General features: G+C 40.7%; 2 protein-coding genes across 3 annotated transcripts in view; one reads left to right on the top strand and one right to left on the bottom strand.

Annotated features, from left to right (window-relative positions):
• Positions 1–1,456, top strand: part of KATNA1 (katanin catalytic subunit A1) — a 34,873-nt gene extending 33,417 nt beyond the window's left edge. The window contains exon 11 of the mRNA XM_028103314.2: positions 1,099–1,456. Within this exon, the coding sequence (XP_027959115.1) occupies positions 1,099–1,297 (199 nt within the window). The 3' untranslated portion in view covers positions 1,298–1,456. The remainder of the gene's footprint in view (positions 1–1,098) is intronic.
• On the bottom strand, positions 427–19,638 carry GINM1 (glycosylated integral membrane protein 1). Of its 2 annotated transcripts, none has more exons than XM_028103316.1 (8): positions 19,472–19,638; positions 14,731–14,790; positions 14,465–14,561; positions 8,616–8,767; positions 7,972–8,128; positions 7,064–7,194; positions 5,550–5,713; positions 427–3,553 (listed from the first exon to the last, which is right to left on the bottom strand). In XM_028103316.1, the coding sequence occupies exons 1-8, from the start codon at positions 19,589–19,591 to the stop codon at positions 3,442–3,444; spliced, it is 993 nt and encodes a 330-aa protein (XP_027959117.1). In that variant the 5' UTR covers positions 19,592–19,638; the 3' UTR covers positions 427–3,441. The 2 variants fall into 2 exon arrangements, with proteins under 2 accessions (XP_027959117.1, XP_027959116.1); XM_028103315.2 differs by having other exon boundaries at positions 7,064–7,197.
• Positions 19,639–21,366: the final 1,728 nt, after the last annotated feature.

Genomic DNA, 21,366 nt, shown 5'->3' on the forward strand with positions numbered 1-21,366 from the left:
TTGAAAGCATAGGGTTTTGTGGGTATAAACTTCTGTTACGAAGTTTTTGTGCTGAATTAATAAGATGGGTGAAGAATAAAGACCACATTAGAATCTCTAGTCAGCGACACGAGTTTTGGTATGAAGTTTATGTGGTAAGGTGCTGGTAAGAACTTGGGTATCTTGCATGTCACTGAACAGTCTGCAGTGCATTTGAAAGCTACAAGTTCAAGAAGCTAATGTTAGAACAATTGGTATAATACAGAAAATCAGTAATTGTCTTGGATTAAAAAAATGTTGGGTCTACTTATTCAGTGTACTTTTTATTAAGAAATGTGAAATGGATTGGGCATACTCCAGGAGAGTACAATCTCTTTCAGTACAAGTGTCCTAAATATGATAGGAACAGGAGTAAAAAAGAAAAAAGACAGTCTCTAATCCAGTTGATTCAAGTAGGTTTTGTCCTAAGCTGAGTATTAGTTCATATGTTTATTAGCAAGGTGCTCGTTGTGAAGTAAGCATACTACACAGGCTTGTTGTGGGCATCAGTGAGAATGTGTGTGAATGGAAAGCAGCTGCAGGTGGCTGTCCCTCTGCATAGATGGTGCCTGTTATTAAAGATGAAATTTGGGGTGAAAGGAAAGGTCCTTGAGTGTAAAGTTTCTTCTTTTTAAAAACAAAACAAAAAAAACCAAAAAGACAAAACTAATACAAGGGGAAAGCTGAAACATACTAACTTGATCATTTAGTTTTTCCTACACGTGCAGAAAATAGTTTTTCTCTGGTTCTCTCCTGTCTCTCTGATGTTGTTTAGTCTTCATTTTATTGGACACTTACAGTGATTCAATTGCTAGCTTCTTTATTACACCTTTACTTTTTCTTGGGCTCCCTACTCAGTTATCAGTTATTTAAATTGATTAATATCCTTAATTCATCATGGAAGATTTAACTGCTAAAAAACAACTTCAAACAGGCCTTGTATTCTGATAAAAGATTCTGTGCAGTACTAAGTATGTGTAGTCGGATAATTACAAAATAACACATACTGAAAAGATTTTCTGTTCACGGGTTTTTATTCAATCAAAATAACACTTTGTGTGTTTTAATTTAAAAACTTAGGGATGCATCCTTGATGGCAATGAGAAGGCGTATTGAAGGTTTGACCCCAGAAGAAATCAGAAATCTTTCAAGAGAAGAAATGCACATGCCTACAACTATGGAGGATTTTGAAATGGCTTTAAAAAAGGTCTCTAAGTCCGTTTCTGCTGCAGACATTGAGAGATATGAGAAGTGGATATTTGAGTTTGGATCATGCTAAATTCTCACATGTAAACTGTGAGAACCTGCCTTAAGTGTTTGAGTAATAATTAAATGTAGTATTTCATTGCACTGAGTGCTATATTTTTTTTTAACTTTGATAATGGTAAGATTTAAAAAAAAGTATGATTCTGAATAAAGGCAATTTTTTAAAGCTGAAAGCAAATCTGTTTTGGGTATTACCTGATTTCTCTCTCTGACCATGCTGTGTTGCAGCACAGGTGCGATCACTTAGCTTGGAAGTGTCTTTGTATGCGCCTCTGAGTACAGCATCTTCCCTTCCACGGTCCAGCTGCCATTCCTTCTAGGGAGTAAGACTGGCTCTAGCTCCTTGGGTGCCAGTGGGTAACTGAAAATTCCCGAACATTTTTACACAAGTAGCCAGTTGATGCACAAACCATGCCCTCGTTGTGCCTTCCTGCTTGGGGTTACAGGAGCTTCCCTCCTCTTCCTGGGAGGGCTTTAAATACCCGTCATTTTCTAATGCACTTAAAAAGAAAAAAAATACATATATATACACACTCCTGCTTGACCTTATTCTGCCTACGTATGAGGCTGCACTGTAGGCAAACAGATGCTTGTAAGCCAGTGCTGCTCACGCTGCTCTAATGAATGAAACTCACGAACCCGTTCACTCACGGATACAAAGCATAATGAAAATAATGGTGCAACTGTAAGTTAATAAATGAAAGTTAATGGTATAAAATCTTACAGGTAAGATGCCCATTTAGGATTTTTTAAAAAATAACTTATTATATCATCCTAACCATAGAAAAGAGCACCATGCCACGGTCCCGGTCTCACTGGTAGGGAGGGAAGGCGGACAGGACCCTGCTGACAGTGAAGGCCACACTCTGCAATGGGCCACATAGCCTCCTGCATGGTTCTCCTCACTAGAGCCTCTGTAGACTCAATGGATGCAATAAGACCCTGTCATTATTTGGAGTTAGAACTGGAGATTTCTAGCATCTTGACAGAGGAAGGACATAAAGTGTTACTAGCTGGGCGACTTGAGGATCAAACTGAATCTCATGCTATTATTCTTCTATAATATGGAGAAAGTGTATTTCACAGGCTGTTATTCCTTATTAAAAACAGCTAGGCAAATGAAACCTCACCCCCTCACTCTACTGTCATCCTTCCCCCATACACACATATCTGTTGAGCCTAACTCTAAGGGGGTTTTACTTTTTCCCCTCCTCCCTGCTTAAGGTGGTTTTAAAAACCAGTCCCTACTTTCTTGAATGGTATTTTTAAAATGATGGGTTGCAATAAAAAATTAATAAAATAATAGGAAATATCTACCACTTGGAATAAAGGTATTTTAAGTACTAGATCACATAAAATAGATGTCAGTGTGAGTGACGGTTAAAAAAAGACCAAACACTGTTGAAGGGTAAATAGCACTAAGAACCATGAGAACAAAGGCACGGTCTAATTCCAGGACACTGACGGATGGACTCCTTAACTGATCTGAGCCCTGGTTTCAGCCAGTGTATGTGAAAGGAGCTCTTACACAGAAGCAGTTCTTGCCTGGGAAATGTCTTCATACCAAAACTCTATACTGTTTCCTCAAAAAAAAAAGTTTATTTTAGAGTGAAAACATGTCACTACTATTTTTAAATCCTGGTGCATTCAGGTAAGTAGTCTTGGTACAGGATACAATCAAATCATGATAAACTTCAGTGATTTTATACTGAGTCACATACTTAATATAAAGGCACATTTTACTGAATAAAAAAATATGTTAAATTCTTGAGCTTTTAAATTAGAATTTCATAAAGTGCTTTTCATAAAGTCTCATATATTATAGTAATTAAGTGGATAGAATTTCCCTTACAAGGCACCTTGAAAAGTATTGGCACATGGCATTTTGTCCTGCCTTTTTTTTTTTTTTTTGGAAGTTTCTTCACGTCTTCTACTTCATTTAAATTTCCCTTAATTCATCATCTGAATAGCCAGCCCTGTTCTAGAGTAAGGTGAACTTTAACCTGTCACTTAAAGGTCAAGTTTTAGGCAGTTTTAGGAGTTCAGCAATTTCCCTAGTGTATAAACAGATTCTTAGCGAATTAAAGAAAATTCTATTCAAGTGGCAAATTTTAGAGCCAAAAGACTAATTCAGAGTCCATGATTTGAGATGGTGTTTTAAACACATGCTTTATCTTCAAGGTTTTCTGCTCTTTTCTCAGGATTATCCGGAAATAAGCTGATACCTGTGACAGGTATAACACTTACTTTATCCAATTGAAGAATCCCTCTGAAATAGAAAAATAGAAATTAAATATTTCCTCTGTCTACAGTTTGATAGTATGACAAGGCTACCTCAAGGATCTTTAGGCAGTATTTTCCCTTTTGTTACTTAAGTATCTGACCAAGGAGGAGGTCTCTGGATTGGATCCAAGACCTGTTTTGGAAGATCAGTCTCATCCCAATCAAGATGTTAACAGAAGTTCGTTGTTTATAGAACTGACCAAGCTGATTCTAAAAGTTCACAAGGGAGTATAGCAAGAACAGCTGCAACATTTTTTATTTATGTATTTTTTTAAAGATTTTATTTATTTGACAGAGACAGAGGTAGCAAGAGCAGGAACACAAGCAGGGGGAGTGGGAGAGGGAGAAGCAGGCTTCCCGCGGAGCAGGGAGCCCGATGCGGGGCTCGATCCCAGGACCCTGGGACCATGACCTGAGCCGAAGGCAGACGCTCAATGACTGAGCCACCCAGGGGCCCCACGAATAGCTGTAACATTTTTTAAAAAGAACAATGGGGAGAAGAGACAGTTGCCTGGTTTTCTTAAAGCAGTACAGTAATTAAAACCATGCTACTGGGGCGCCTGGGTGGCTCAGTTGGTTGGGCGACTGCCTTCGACTCAGGTCATGATCCTGGAGTCCCGGGATCGGGTCCCGCATCGGGCTCCCTGCTCAGCGGGGAGTCTGGTTCTCCCTCTGACCCTCCCCCCTCTCATGTGCTCTCTCTCTCTCTCTCTCTCTTTCTCGCTCTCTCAAATAAATAAATAAAATCTTTAAAAAAAAAAAAAAAACCATGCTACTGGCACAGCACTAGACAGCAGTGAAGAATAGTCCAGAAATAACACGAATGTATGTGGGAATTTCATTTATAATAAGGTAACATTCCGATTCCGGGAAATGAAGAGGTATTTTAATTGCTCTCCATATTTCTGTACTGATGAAATCTTTTACTACCAGAAAGTATCCTTAGTACAACTGCCATTGATAAAAGTATACTGCAAATCTGGTTTTTAATTTTACACTGCGTCTCTTCCCAAAGAGAAGCCCGTAACAAAACATTTGGTAAAACTATAAAAAAAAGTGGTTTCCTAGGCAGATTTACAGAATAAAGTTCAAAAAAGGTCCTGAGCTTCCTGGAAGTCAAAGGAAAAAGGAAGAAACTATTAAGTTCCAGAATTTTCATTTTCAGAAAGAAATGGTAAAATGGGAATTCTTCAGGGGAAACCAAACTAAAAGTGGGAGGGATACTAGCATTTCTTTACTCCGCAGGCTCTCTGCTTGCATGATGGCCTTTTAACAAACCCTTTAAGGGAGGAGTTAGTTCAATGTTACACACGAAGAAATGCGAGTTTCAAAGACCTTATGACAAGCAAGTGGAAAAGTGAGTGTTTGAATTGGGTCTTTTTTCCTATAAATCCTATGGCTTTTCCAACATAGTACAATATAAGCCAAAAACTGTGGCTCGCTGTGTGAGATTTACTTCTATCAAGACTACTAAAATGACTATTTAACTTTTTTTTTTTCTTCTAAGTAAACTCTACTGCCAACCTGGTGCTCCCACTAATGATCCCAAGATCATGAGCTGCATGTTCCACCAAGTGAGTTGACCAGGTGCCCCCGACTGTTTAACTTGTAAAAATGCTAAGAATAAATTCACTTTTACATTTATAAAATAATTTCTTATGGTTAAAAAAATCAAGGGGCGCCTGGGTGGTTCAGATGGTTAAGCGTCTGCCTTCGGCTCAGGTCATGATGTCTCAGGGTCCTGGGATCGAGCCCCGCATCGGGCTCCCTGCTCAGCGGGGAGTCTGCTCCTCTCTCTCCCTCTGCCCCTCCCCCGGCTCTGCTCTCTCTTGCTCTCTCTCTCTCAAATAAACAAAATCTTAAAAAACAAACAAACACTAATGTTGGGGCAACCCTCTCAGTCCCCTCCCTCCTCGGGAGCTCTGTACCATCACTTTGCTGTCACTCAACAAACAAAATGCTGTTTCAAAAACAACACTTACTTGTATTCACAAACTGGGAAGAGCACCTTTAAGATGGTTATTACCATAGCTGCTCCTATAATTCCAACCACCATGACGTTCAGAAACATAAAGAATACTGGAAAAACACTGCTCCAGAACCTACACAGATCTTTTCTGAATTTTTCCATCCATTGACACATCACCTGAAAAAGGAGTTTTGATTAGACAAGCCAAGTATCATTTGATCTCTAAAAGACTTTAAAAATTATGTTCTAGTTTTGGGTGATGATAAAATTCTGTATCTTGACTGTGATGCTGGTTACATGGGTGCCTACATTTACCAATAACTGTACATTTTAAATGGGTGCATTTTATTTTAAAATGTACCTTGATAAAGTTATTTACAATTTTAAAAATTATGTTCTAATAATACAGGCATAGGAATGTTGCTTTGTTATCCTTTACAATTATTTATACTATTGTCTATAAATTAAGTGAACGTTATTGCTAAACGGTAAGAGGTTCGGCTAGTCTACGCAAAACAGACCAAAGGCAACCACGGGTTTCTAATAGCTGGAGGACAACAGCAGAAGAGAAAGACAAACGTCTGTTTGTGGCTTTTGGCCCAGACGGGGAATTCACTGTGCACAAAACATGCTGTTGTACTTAGAGAGTCAGAGGAGACACTAAGGCGCACAGATGGTGTGGGAGGCCTTGCTCTGAGGGAGGCAGGTAGGCAGGGTGAGGGTGCTGGCGTTCAGGCAGCAAAAAGTGACCAGAGTTTCTCCAGCAACCCCAAATAAGCAATCCCAGCCTTCAGTGGGAACTTAAAAGAAGTCTCTGGAATCCTTTGAGACTAACCACAGACCTTGCTCACTTAAATAGAAATTATTTCAAGAGGCCTAGCTAATACATACAGAGGTATCAAGATACTCAGTCTGAACCCCGAATGTATTTCCAGGCAGCCATATCATGCCCTTAGTAATAGAGGAATACTTAATAGGTGGAAATACACACTTAACGTTTGCACCCAGTTTATTTAATCCTAGTAACAACTGCATGATTTTACCGATTAAAGTGGATGCCCCATTGTACAGATAAAGAAACTGAGGTTAGAGAGACTAAGAACTTGTCCGAGATCACACAACTAGTACGTGGCAGAACCAGAATTCAAACCCACGCGGTCAGACTCCTGCAAGTACACCCTTCACCACGGTGCGCTCGGTCACTGCGAAGATCCCGAGTGCACCGTGCGTGTGCGCACACGTGCGAGGTACCAGTCACAGAAGCAATAAACGGGAATATGGGAATGACTCTGGAACTGAAAAGCCCCCCCAAAATTAAATCCAATGACTTGATAATCATTATCTAACTGTATTATTACACGAAACTTGAAAAATGGGAAAACCTGAAAACCTCACGCTGAAACAGCAAAGAGTCCACTATTAACGATGTTTCACACTCCCAATCCTCATGGTTTCCACCTCATCTGGAATGCTATTTTCTTCCACAAATGTTTGTAATATAAAGATAATCCCAAATACCTGATTTACCTTATATGAAGATGGAGGCTCTGCTCTGAGAGGAGTCTCAGGTAGTTTGCCAGGTAAAGCGTCTTCATCTACGGTAGTTTCCACATTCCTGATAAGATACTGGCTGGTGGTCTGCAATGAGCTGACACTTTCTACTGAGAAGTAAGAGCCACGTTACCAAAACGCTAGGTACATGCTGGTGTCTCTCTTACTAGTTCTAATATGACTATGCCAAACACAGGTAGGATACTAAGACTATATTTTGCCAGAGGAGAAAAACAATAACATTTGATTGTTCATGTTTAAATGCCAGAAAGGAGCCATAAACTCAGTTATAGGAAGCTATACCAGTTATGATTCTATCATGCAGAAAGCAGAAAGTCAAACTTTCAAAAAGTTCCATGTTTCAATGGAAAAAAATGAATATTTCTTTCTCTAAATGAACCTAAACAATATTCTTATTGTGTATTTGATGACGATTGCCCAGAGTGAGGGTAGCTATTTACCACAAAATGTCACCAAGCAGTCATTACTGGTCACTTTTTGTTTTGATCACTTTCTATTAAGACTCAAGATAGGGGGGCACCTGGGTGGCTCAGATGGTTAAGCGTCTGCCTTCGGCTCAGGTCATGATCCCGGGATCCTGGGATCAAGTCCTGCATCGGGCTCCCTGCTCCTTGGGAGCCTGCTTCTCCCTCTGCTTCTCTCTCTCCCTCTCCCTCTGTCTCTCATGAATAAATAAATAAAATCTTAAAAAAAAAAAGACTCAAGATAGTTCCGGAAGTTCTTAAATGGACATATAAAGTAACAGAGATGTTATAAAGCATTTCTGAAAGAAGCCTACTTCCAAACACATTAACTACAGTTAGGAAGCTATCCACTAAAGAAATAATTTCCTTAATACTTTAAGTGACAGTCTTTCAAAGTACCTTTTTTGGAGAGGTTGGGAAGGGTAAATAAAATGTCACTGTCTCGGGAAATAGAATACAGCATGCTTTCCTCCAAAGGCAGGGTATAGTTTGAATGTCTGAGTATTCCCTGGTTCTTAACTAAAATGTCAATTTCAGTAACATCCTTTTGTTGAGCCTATGAAAGAAAAACAATTATTCTTTATTTTAAATAATGGCACAACCCCATAAGAATCTAAAAGTAACTTTTCCTCCTTGTTCTCTTTAACTAAAAAACTTACCCTATTCACAATCACTCTGTATTCCCCACACTTTGAGGCATTTAATTAGCAGCTTTAATCTGACTGTTGTAGCATTCAGTGTTATAAGCTTGCTCTCCATCCCACTTCATTCCCTTCACTCACTCACTCTATTTACTAATGTTTATATTTTAAAGTGATATAAACATGTATAAATACAATCAGTTTTTTTTTAAATTAAGAATTCAAATGCTAAACAAATGTTAAAACAAGTAAAAAAATTCTAAATGATTGTATACAGGCAACATAAGGGTACCATTTTTCCTTATCAAGTCAGAAATAAATAACATAATAATACAACACATGCATAATACCCAGCATAAATCTTTAGAGTTTAATTCCCAACCAATAATCATATTATCTTACCTGTTTTCCATCAATCTCTACTACCTCTTCTTGAATGACAATTAGTTGCAAACTGGAACCAGATGTCATAGGCCACTCATGAACTAAAATCCTTACACTGACAATTCCAAAATATTCTTTTTCCTCCACATTTTCCAGATTTTCACTCTTCACTATAAAAAAAAGTAGTGACAGCTTTGAACAAAACAAATGCCACCAAATCTATTACTGAATTTGATTATTTTGATGACATTTACATGGAACAAGACAGTTGTGTAACAATTTCTTTGCCTTTCTTAATCTCGGACTTCACTGAGGTTACAGAATTTATGAAAATAAAGACAACTTGACAAATTTTCACAATGTTTACGGTCATTCGAAAAGGGAAAAATGCTTGATGGTCTTTAGACTACCACACTAGCAACATCATTCCTATTCTTTTAGATACTTTGTCAAGGAGGAATGAACAAGGGTGCCTGGGTGGCTCAGTTGGTTAAGCGACTGCCTTCGGCTCGGGTCATGATCCTGGAGTCCCGGGATCGAGTCCCGCATCGGGCTCCCTGCTCGGCAGGGAGTCTGCTTCTCCCTCTGACCCTCTTCCCTCTCGTGCTCGCTCTCTCTCTCTCTCTCTCTCTCTCTCTCTCTCAAATAAATAAGTAAAATCTTAAAAAAAAAAAGGAGGAATGAACAAGGTCTAACTACCTACGAAGCAGGCCAGAAGACACAGCTAATCCCATGTTATAGTAAAGTTAAGTACATTCATTCATCCATTCACTCATTCACAACATCCAGGGATACAAGGGGCCCAAGCAAGGACACGGAGTTGTTTTCTCAATTCTTTCTCCAGGAAGTGACCTGTTGCAGTTGGAGAGGGCAGGAATGGGGAAGAGGGTGGGGCAGCCCTGTAATTACTCTCCACCAATGGAGGATAGAGCAGGATTAGCTGCTGGCCATACCCCTCTCTAGCGAAGAACCGCCCCCCTCCCCCCCCCCCCCCCCCACCCCAGCAAACCCACCAGTGGAGGAGGGGTGTGGCAGCGGCGGCTGATCTACAGAGCCAGCGACTACCCTACCGAGGCAGAAAACACTACATAAAAAGATAAATCAATATAAATCAATGAAACTAGTGCAAAAGGAACATTTAGTTTCTCAAACGTTAGTCCCTCAAATGTTATCGTGTAAGGATTGTTAGCCAAAAAGGAACCCAGATGCATACTCTGCATATAGATCCAGCTGTTTAAATGGATTCTGTGCCTTGATAGGGCTATTTCCCTTTATCTGGAATGTTCTCTACCTCTCACTCGCTCCTCATCCATTTTTAATAAACTCCTACTTAAGTAGTTCTAGCTACTGTACCCCTGTAGCGCTGAGTTCATGCCTTTTTTTAAGCACTAACTTTCTTACAGTGTTGCTCTTCGTTTATAAGCCTTCTGGGGGAACTTGCTGCTCTTCTCCCTCTGGTCTGCCTAAGCTCCCTCCCATCCTCTACGGCTCCTAACTGTAAAACTTCCCATCTTCTGTGGTCCAGCTCAGAAGTTTTCCCCGGTTGCCCACTGGTCTTGCTCACAGACCAGTAGACTCCTCGTCAGCTTATCTGTCTCTCCAAAGGCTGGTGCACTAGGCCACAAGAGATTCAATGGATGAGAAAACGCAGTCATATAAAGACATCAAAGCGGTGACTCTTCAGCCCCCAAATCTGGCAGCCCTGCTGTAGAATAAAATAAAATAAAAAACAAAAAAGCCCTTGATATTCTGACTTTCCCGACTGCGGTAGGCAGCTTTCAAAAATGGCTCTCCATGACCCTTGACTCCGGCAATTCATGTCCTTGTGTGATTCCCTCCCACTAAGTGTGGGCTGGACCTCGTGACTTATTCCTAACAAACAGAATAAAGTAAAAGTGATGGAAAGTCACTTCTGTGATTAGATTATAAAGGCTGTGCCTTCCGTCTTGTGCGTATTCGCTCCTACCGGCAGTCTCCCTTGTCCTCTCACTGATACAGCCGGCTGCCATGTTGTGAGACGCCCTACAGAGGTCCATGTGGCCAGGGAATGAGGGAGGCCTGCGGTCAACCTCTGGCGAGGAAGGGAGGCCTCAGTCCAACGGTTCACAAGAACTAAATCCTGTCAACAACCATGACTGAGGTAGGAAGCAGATCTTCCCCAGCTAAGCCAAGCTCAGGTTCTTGACCTACAGGAGCCATGAGATAATACTATTGTCAGCTACTAAGTTTAGAATTAAACTGTTACATAGCAACAACTAACTAATACACCTACCAGAGAAGAAGTTTTTAAAAGAATTAAGAAGAAGACTTTATGCTGTTGTTGTATTTGTTTTGAAGGTTGTTGTAACTGATAGGATGGGCATTTACTTCAGCTGTCAAAGAAACTCAATGCAGCAGCTGGGATGACCAGCAAGGTGACTGTAATACAGTATACAGAGGGCAGCCAGGTCACAATCGGCGGCAAATTCCTGATGAATATGCCATCGATGGAATTATTACTTAAACCAATAACAGCACTTCTTTTCCTAGCTATGAACAATTAGCTTGTTGTATACCAACCTTCTCACCGAGAGCCACTAGAAAAGATGTAAAAAAAGAAACACACACATATGCACTCAAAACCCACATCTGTCTAGAGGCAACAGAGAGCTAAAAAGTCAGCCAGCGACCTCACAAGGCATTTACTGATTCCCAAGCTGAACAGGTAGAGAAGCTGGAAAGCTCAATAGAAAGTAATGCCTCAGAGGCAGAGAAGCTAAACAGAGCTAAATGGGCAGACTCTGGCAGTCCCACATAGAGGGGCATAAAATAAAGACTATGGCTACAAAGGTATCTAGGACTTGTGACAAGATCCTAGAGAGAAGGGAAGAATAGAAGCCAACATTCTATGCAATCCTCCCACAGCCCCCCGGGAAACATGTGCTGATTAGTTAGGTCAGGCGGGGCTGAGAAACTGAGCCTATACTTAAGACACTAAGAAGAAGTCAAGCAGAACCTCTGGCAGGCTCATGACAGTGGGGAGTGTGGGGCCCACACAAGGAGGGGCCCTCATAAACACCCCAAGTTTTCATTTGGGACCTATGATGAGCTACATCTGAGGAATAACAGTTAATAAGAAATAGACTAAGCCTCACAAAGATGAGAATCCAGCCTTCAATCAGCCCAATCCTTGATTTAAAAATTAAGGTATTCTGCCCCTTATTATCATGACTGCTAGGGGTTAAAGTAAAGTAAATCCTCTTTGGAGTAAGATAATATTATCCAGAGACTTTATAACTTTTCATACACAATTTCAAAAATAATGTATTGAAGGAGAAGAATCAAAACAAAACAGACCAGAGGGGCTCAAAAAATTACACTGGGCAGACATGAACTTTAAATTTACTGAAAGTAATAGGTTCAAGAAAAATAGATGATGGGGCACCTGCATGGCTCAGTCAGTTGAGTGTCTGACTTTGGCTCAGGTAATGATCTCAGGGTCCTGGGATCGAGCCCCACGTCAGGCTCCCCACTCAGTAGGGAGTCTGCTTCTCCCTCTGCCCTGTCCCCTGCTCATGCTCTCTCTCAAATAAATAAAATCTAAAAAAAGAAAAAAAAAATAGGGGTGCCTGGGTGATACAGTCTGTTGGGCATCTGACTCTTGGTTTTGGCTCAGGTGGTGATCTCATGGTCGTGGGACCAAGCACCCCAGTGTTGGGCTCAAGCACAGCGCAGAGTCTGCTTGAGATGCTCTCCCTCTCCCCTCTGCCCCCACCCCGTTCATGCTGTCTCTCTCTCTAAAGTAAATAAATCTTAAAAAAAAGAAAACAGATGATAAAATGGAGGATTTCACCAGATAAGTGTAAGCTATTAAAATCAAAATTAAGAATATAAAATTAAAAAAAAAAAAGAGCTGGGCCAGTGTCCAGGGCCTGAGCAGAAGATGGAAAAATAAAGAAAAAAGAAGGGCACCTGAGTGGCTGCCTTCAGCGCGGGTCTTGGTCCTGGGAGCCTGGGACCAAGCCCCGCGTCGGGCCCCCTGCTCGGCGGGGAGCTTGCTTCTCCCTCTCCCACTCCCCCTGCTTGTGTTCCCTCTCTTGCTGTCTCTCTCTCTCTGTCAAATAAATAAATAAAATCTTAAAAAAAAAAGAATAGGAAAATAATATAAAAACCAACAAGATAGAGGGGAATGATGAAAGAAAAAATAACCCAGAAGAGTGCCAAAAGGAGAAGAAAAAGGGACACGGAATGGCAGGGGGGGACACAAATAGGAAACAAATGATTCAGATTAAAGATTTAAATCCAAATATATTAGTATTACATTAATATAAATAAATCAAAATCCAAAATGAAAGACAGATTGATAGACTGATTTAAAATAAGACCCACCAGTATATATGCTGCTTATAACAGATTCACCTTAATTATAAGGACCCAGAAAGATTGAAAGAACATGGAAAGATAGCACACAACAATCCACCTCCCTCCCACTTGCCTGGCCAAAAAGCAATTACTATTAAAATAATATAGATAAAGCTGACTTTAAGGCAAAAATATCACTAGAGATAAAGAAGGCCATATTATAATGATTAAAAAGTCAATCTACAAAGAAGACATAATAGGTCAAATCTGTATGAACTTGGTAATATTGTGTCAAAATATAGAAAGCAAAAAATTGACAAAGCCGGGAGAACAGACAAATCTACATAGATTTTTTTTTTTTTAAGATTTTATTTACTTGACAGAGAGAGACACAATGAGAGAGGGAACACAAGCAGGGGGAGTGGGAGAGGGAGAAGCAGGCTTCCCGTGGAGCAGGGAGCCCGATGTGGGGCTGGATCCCAGGACCCTGGGATCATGACCCGAGCCGAAGGCAGACGCTTAATGACTGAGCCACCCAGGCGCCCCTACATAGATTTTTAACAAACCATTCTCAATAACTGATAGAACAAGCAAACAAACAAAAAAATCAGTACTTCTCTAACAGACTGAACAATATGATTAACAAAAAATTTTACCTGACATATATAGAACATCATATCCAAGTAATTATATGATGTACTTTCTTTTCAAGGACACATGGACATCACCATTTCTTAAAACTGACCATCTGCTAAGCCACAAAGCAAGTCTCTAATTTCAGGGGTTAAAATTACACACAGTGTACCTCTGATGATAGAGGTGGAAACAGTAAAAACAAAAGTTCCAAAATGTTTGGAAATTAAGTACCTTAACTTCTAAATGACCCACAGGACAAGAGACTATCACTACAAATAACTGGAAAACACTGTGAACTGAATGACAATGAAAGTACGTAACAAATCAAGCACAAAATACAATTGTTTAGAGAAAAATTTACTGCCTTCGATGCATGTTACAAGAATACTATACGTATTTCTCACATTCTTTATTTCCTCCAAATACTGTGATACAACATAACATATAACATATTTGCTTGTCTTTAAACTCAAGATTTTAAAAGGTTAAAAAAATGTTATCTGGACATAAGGGTAGAAGAAACAGAAAACTAGAGAATTAGAGCAACAATTTATTTTTCTATTTTCTTACAACTGTAATAAGCACTCCTCCAAGATTTTGCCTCGTACTTGTAAGTCTCCACTTATTACCTCTCTGTACATTCTTACATTGATATCAACCTACCAGAAATGCAGCTCCAGTCAATGACAATCTCATGAGAAAGAAATATGAATATGCCAGAAATAACCAATATAAAGTAGGATTTTAAACATATTAGTGTTATTATACATTCCAGTAATGATGTATATTATTAATTTAAAATGGAAATACATCACATCAAAGAACCGTGTTTCATGAGTTTAGTATTACTAAAAACAGAACAATTATGGAAATAATTTAGTAGTACTCACCTATCAAAGTCTGACAGCTTATTCGGGTTACACCACTATTTACAGGGAAGTCATTTACATATACCTGTCCACTCTCATAGGTTATGTTAAGAACAACCTTAAAATAAAGCAGCATATACATTAATTCCAATGGTTTATAAATGATGACAAATTCTTCATGTCAAAAATACATTATCTAACTAAATTAGATGTGCAGGGAAAAATAACATAGGCTGCCTACTACTTAGCTAAGTGATATATTAAAACATAATCAAAAGGAGACAAACCTGTTCTTTAGATACTTCCCCATCACCTTTCAGGGTAGTTACATTAATTCTGATGCTGTCCTGCAAAACATATATCAAGTGGATAGGTAATGCATTTCACAAAGTAAAAACAGCTCAGTTTTTTTCTTTTCCCCTCAACTATATTTATTGTATAACTGCTTATAACATCTAAAGAACATTTTTTTAAAAGCCGGCATTTTTATTTTTACAGCCTTTTTTATGTCCTTACTCACAATCCCAACTTTTCATAATCTGTATTTTTTCCACTTAATTATGAAATATGTCACATTTTCGAGCATATAATATGCAAATGTAGAGTTTAAAAAAAAAATAACACTCACGTACCTACTACCTAGGCCTACTACCTAGGTTAAAAACTCGAGTATCGTATACACCTCAGAAGTCCCCGGCACGACCCTCTCTGCCCCGTTCCCCTCCCTCCCCTCAGAAGGAATCCCTATATTGTCTTCCACGTGAATCATTTCTTGCTTTTCTTTATAGTTTTACCATGCTTGTCTCTCTCCAAACAATATGTTTAGTTGTATCTGTTTCTAAGCTTTATGTAATACGTACAATTTTGTATGTATTCTTCTGGAACTTCTTTTATTTAAAACTGTTGATGCCTGCAGCTGAAGACATTTATTTACGGTGCTGTATAAAAGCCCATCAAATGATTACCAATTTACTTATGTGTTACACTATCAACGGACATTTGAGTGGTTTCCAACTTTTTTGTTTTCATAAACAAAACTGCTCTAACCCTTCTGCTTTTTTTTTTTTTTAATTTTTCTATTTTTTCCTAGTAACCTCTACACCCAGTGTAAGGCTCGAACTCAAGAGCTGCATGTTCCTCCAGTTGAGCCAGCCAGGCATCCCTGCTCTAACCCTTCTTCTTAAGTATGTCCCGTAGTGTCTGTGGACAAGTATGTACTGTGCACAATCCGTTTTAGTGCTTCTCAAGGTATGCTCAAAAGCAGTTACTCAAATATTTAAGTTTATTAATGACCTGCTTCTAAAGAGAAGAAAGCACAATTTTAAGTATTCACCAATACTCACAGGAATTACAATTTGTCATTTGTAAAGCAAATCCTTCCCTAAGTTTATTCACAGTTAGACACTGTTATCCTAGAATAAAAAAAAATATTTTTTTCCTGGGGGGTATTCTTAACTTAGAAAATAGGAAAATTATTCATAATCAATATAATATACAAGTGTATCTCTTGGCACCATGACTATCTCTAATACTTTATATATTTCCAACAAATGAGAGAAGACTGAAGTGATTTTATGAGGTTGAAGTGATTCTACTCAAGGAACAGGACCTTAAGCATGGAAAGCCTATACCATACATTTGGGACACTTGCCAACTTACATGGGGGCCTACGAAGCTTCAGAATCAGCCTGGTCCATCCTGATCTAGAACTAAGCATAGGCTAGAACCAATACACTCATCTCTAGAACAAACTAACATTCAGTAAGTCATCAAACTGGTGGTTATATTTTTTTGTGTTCTAATTCCAGCCAAGAATTCCTCTTCTCAAACTAGAGGATCTGTTAACTATACACTCTATTGTTCTTCTAACAGCCAGAGATAACCTTCCAATGATCGTATTCTAAGAAACCTTTCCACAGCTTCTGCCTTTCAGTAGTATTACTGTTAGTAATTTACTGCACTTACATATATCACTTGCCTAGTAAAATCTGGGGTTTGTAAAAGACAATTAACAGCTACTATCCTGCTGTATTTTGCAGGAACCAAATTCAATTAAATTTTTTGCTCTTTCGAAATGATTTCATTTCAGAGGAGACCCTAATCCCTTACTGCCTCCTGGGCCCAAGTTCAGAGATAGGTCATATTTCTTGCTCTTCCTGAGAACCTCCAACTGAACTGGAAGTTCAAGATTGTGAGCCAGGACGACGGATACTTAAAGAGTGGGTGGTAGAACTGAAGTTTCTACCCACCCATTTTCAATTCTTCCTCTAACTCCTTCACTCACAAGATGCCCAGCTGGTTCACATGGCTTCCTAAGGACAAAGGTAATAGATATTGCGTTTAAAATAAATGAATTAAGTCTCAGGGAAATATATGAAATAAATATTCACACATATAATATGTGTCCTCTGGATGCCTCTCTTTGGTGACCAAGTCATTTTAATATTAGAAGAATGTACTATAGGGCGCCTGGGTGGCTCAGTTGGTTGGGCGACTGCCTTCGGCTCAGGTCATGATCCTGGAGTTCCGGGATCGGGTCCCGCATCGGGCTCCCTGCTCAGCAGGGAGTCTGCTTCTCCCTCTGACCCTCTTCCCTCTCGTGCTCTTTCTCTCTCTCTCAAATAAACAAAATCTTTTAAAAAAAAAAAAAAAGAAGAATGTACTATAAAAATCTGCATTATTTTACAATCTGGGTAACCTCGACTTCTAACAACTGCACATGTAAACAAAACAGAAAAATGTCTATAATCCAGTAGATCTGCATCACTGAGAGAATTTTCCTGACTTTCAGTTTTCTTACATTCACATCAGGTTAGATACAAAAATGAACAGATGAACAGATATGTGATAAAGCATAAAGAAAGTACAGTAAAATATTAATGGTGGTCTAAGTTTGCACTATTCAATATGGTATCCAATAACCACATGTGGTTATTTACATTTAAATTAAAGTTAAATAAATAAAAGTTTAAAAACTCAGTTCCTCAGTCTCCCTAGTCAGCCATATTTCAAGCACTCACTAACCATGGTAGTCCAGTGGCTACCGTAATGGACAGAGCAAACACCATCACTACACCAAAGTCTACTAGATGGCACTCATCTAACGTGGTGACCACCATAACATTCTTTCAAATGTTCTGTACATTTGAAAATTTTCAAAATAGGGGTGCTTGGGTGGCTCAGTCAGTTAAGTGTCCAACTGCTGATCTCAGCTAAGGTCTTGATCTCAGGGTCTTGAGTTCAAGTCCCGCATTGGGGCTTAAACATTAAAAAAAAAAAGGAAAAGAAAGGACAATTTTAAAAATAAAACATTGAACAATTTAGATCAAGAGGCTTCAGCTTCCCATATAAACATTTCCAAGGAATGAGAGTCTCCCTCTCCCTGCTCAGCATTCTTTCATCTGTGAAATTCTGAGTTTAGATCTGGACTTTCCAAAAGTGGAAGGAGGGCATAAAAAGGGAGAACTGAAATGATGAGCTCACTAAGCTCGCAGTAAAAATGCATTTTTCTCAGACTATAGGACAGACTTAAGAATCCTTGGAGGGACACCTGGGTGGCTCAGTCAGTTAAGCGTCTGCCTTCGGCTCAGGTCATGATCCCAGGGTCCTGGGATCGAGTCCCACATCGGGCTCCCTGCTCAGCGGGGAGCCTGCTTCTCCCTCTGCCTGCCACTCCCCCTGCTTGTGCTCTTTCTGTCTCTCTCTCTCTCTGACAAATAAATAAATAAAATCTTAAAAAAAAAAGAATCCTTGGATTCACAAGTGATTATGATGAATCTTTAAAATTTGGAAAACAATGGAGTTCCAGAACTTTAAGAATCATTTCATTTTTATTTGGTCTGTTGGCGCTCACCAATCACATTCATATTTTTGACCAGTTGCACTGTGGTCCATACACAATTTCAGATACAAGTTGTTCTTATGGCTTGCATTGTTGTGCCTTCTTGAAATGTCCCAGCAGAATTAAAGTGAGATATTCTCGTTATTTTTGTTCTCAGAGAGAGTAATGTCATTAAAAGTAAAAAAAATAAAATAAAGATTTTTTTAAGTGGTATTTATGGTGTAAGTCACCCCTGAATTTACAGTATTCAAGTCTTGACCAGTAAGAAAAAGTATACTTATATTGTTTCTTTTCATTCTGGGAAAACTCCTCTTTTAAAATCTTCAAACTTTTCCCAACCATACATTCAATCGATGAACGGCAAATACTGGTTTAGTTAAGCATGACTCCCCGGCAAAAGCGAGAAGAACCAAACACCCTCTAGTACAAGGGCGCAGTGGTTATCCAACTTTAGCTAGCTTCAGAATCACCTGGAGGGCTTGCTGACACAAATTACTGGGCCCCACCCCCAGGGCATCGGATTTGTGCGTTTCCAGCCGGTTCCCAGTGGATGCTGGTGAGGCTGGTCCCCGCCACGCTTAAAGATCCACTCCTCCTAACAACCACCAAAGAAAGGGACGACGTCAGCGTTAAGTGTCGGGTCTCCAGCCCTTCTCCTTCTCCCGCCCCGACGACCCGGCGTTGGCGCACCTCCGAGCCCTGCACTCTGGGGGTAAGGCAGTGCTTCCCGCCGCCGCGGGAGCAGACAGGTGGCCTGGAATCGCTCTTGTTCTTCACCCAGCCACTTCCACATTTCCCGAACACTGCCTGGCCCCAGTGCCGGCTCTATCCCAGGAAGGCGCCATTACAAAAGGCTGAGAGCACTTGTGATCGCGTACTTTCGACGGCAAAACCCCCTCCGGCTGGCAACAGTTGGGACTGCCGTAAGAATCCCTAAGTTTCGCTGCACTAGGCTTAACCACATATTCAGTAACCCTTTTCGCTCTCTCGCCGCCTTCTCCCAGGCTGCCCCCATTTCCTTGGATGCTTCACCCCACTCCTCTCTTGGGCACCCGGACCCCCGCCCCTGGCCCGCCGGCCGGTGGCAAGAAGCGTCGATGCGGACGCCAAAGTCCCACGGCTCCGGCCCGGGCCTCCCCGGAGGGTCCGTGCAAAGGAGCGGCCGAGCCGCGCCTGCCTTGCCCTACCTTCGGGGCTTGGGGCGGCAATGGCAGCTCATTGGTAACCGTCATCAGCCACCCGGCGGCCGGCAGCGCTGCGAGCAGGAGCAGCCGGAGGGCAAACGGCGCCGGTGGAGAGCCCTCCATTTTGGACAGGCCAGCGGCGGCAGACAGCCGGGAGCTGAAAGCCGAGCCAGCCCGAGGGGCGGGGTCAGGGGCGGGGCGAGGCTACCGAGGGGTGGGACCCTGGGGGACGGGGCGGGGCGGAGGCGAGACGGGCCCGGGAAGGAGCCGGTGGCAGCGGACGGCTGGGGCTCCGGGGAAAGCGGGTTGCGCATGCGCGCAATGTCGGGGGGCGGAGTCAAGCTGGGGAAGGTCCGATTTGGTCATTAGCCTGGCGGTCTGGATTGGAGAGAAGTACCAACCCGAAGGAGTGAAAATGTTTTCATTGACATTATTTTTTAAAATTAGAATATACACTAACGAGACTAGTATGGATACGTATGAACATAGCTATATCTATGTGTACACATATTTTATATATGTATAAAATGAAAATAATGGTAATATCGCAGAAAACTATACATTATAAACAATATGTCACGTTTAGAGGGGGAATTTTATTAAATCGGTAGTTCTCACCCATGACTGCGCATGGGAATTGCCTGAGCAGTTTTAAAAATTACTGACTCTGGGGTTCTTACCGGACACCCGAGTGCCTGATTTCGTCTGGGCTGCTGTTCTGGCATCGATGGTTCCCCAAGTGATTTACTGTGCCAGGGTTGAGGATCAACCACGCATCAAATGTTCAACATTCAGCGGATCACTGTGAGACGCCATGGGAACAACACTCAACAGGAAACCACTCCACCTGGGCTCTGGGGGCGCTTCTAGTCAGTTCATTAATCTACAAAATGAAGATGGCGGATTTTTCTTACCCCTATCATGTTTAAAAGAATATATATTTTATGAAACTATCTAAAGCAGAGAATGCCAAGAAATTCAGGCATTTCGGATTAATAGGATTGAATGTTGATTGAGAACTTGGAGACATTGCCATTCAAGGCAGAATAAGAAACATTTAACCTTTTTTTAAAATAAAACTTTGGACATGGAAAGAACACAGGTCTCTCTCTTAGCCCTTCTTTATCAACCCCTCTCCCCGTGGATACTTTTCTAGCTAGGATAATTACAAAATATTTGTAGTGTATACTACAAAATCATTCAACTAACTCCTTGCCTACTGTGAGATATGCAACAACATTATTAACTTGCAAGTGGTTTCTGCAGTGAAGTCCCACCCACTCTTGGGTTCCAACTACAACCACCTGGTTTTTCACTCTATTTCAGACTTCTGGGATTAAAAACGAATCTGGAGATCAGAAGACATGACATGTGGATCTGCATAATTTGAATTAGTAATATATGTATAAGATTTTAAAGTACATTTATATGAAAAAGTAGACAAAGTGAAGTAGCCTGTTTCTTTTTTTTTTAAGATTTTTTTTTTTTTATTCATGAGAGACAGAGGGAAGGAGGGAGAGAGAGAGAGAGAAAGAAGCAGAGGGAGAAGCAGGCACCCGAGGAGCAGGGAGCCCGATGCGGGACTTGAGCCCAGGACCCTGGGATCATGACCTGAGCCAAAGGCAGACACTTAACTATCTGAGCCACCCAGGCACCCATGAAGTAGCCTGTTTCCCAACAGATCCCTCCCTATAGTCTGACTATCCATTATCCTTCCACTTGTTTTGTCTCCATAGCTAGCTCTGAGCTCCAGAAAGGCTGTGGACAAAAACCAGTAAAGAAGCTTGCTAGAGTTGGAGTTTGTTGGAAGTTTTGGAACACACCAACAGGCAATTCTCTGCCACACCAACTAAGTGTCCTACAATTTAATTCGGGTCTGATATTATCTACCTAGAGAT

Source organism: Eumetopias jubatus, unplaced genomic scaffold (assembly GCF_037043125.1).
Source record: "Eumetopias jubatus isolate StellerSeaLion01/CBP00866 unplaced genomic scaffold, mEumJub1_p1.0 scaffold_6, whole genome shotgun sequence".
Classification (NCBI taxonomy): domain Eukaryota; kingdom Metazoa; phylum Chordata; class Mammalia; order Carnivora; family Otariidae; genus Eumetopias; species Eumetopias jubatus.

Excerpts from the sequence above, each read along its gene's own strand:
- GINM1 (XM_028103315.2), bottom strand. The coding sequence starts at position 19,591 with ATGGAGGGCTCTCCACCGGCGCCGTTTGCCCTCCGGCTGCTCCTGCTC. Across the intron at positions 8,129-8,615 it reads TAGAGATTGATGGAAAACAG|GCTCAACAAAAGGATGTTAC; the intron begins GTAAGATAATAT and ends TTTCTTTCATAG. Across the intron at positions 7,198-7,971 it reads TCCCAACCTCTCCAAAAAAG|TAGAAAGTGTCAGCTCATTG; the intron begins GTACTTTGAAAG and ends CTTACTTCTCAG.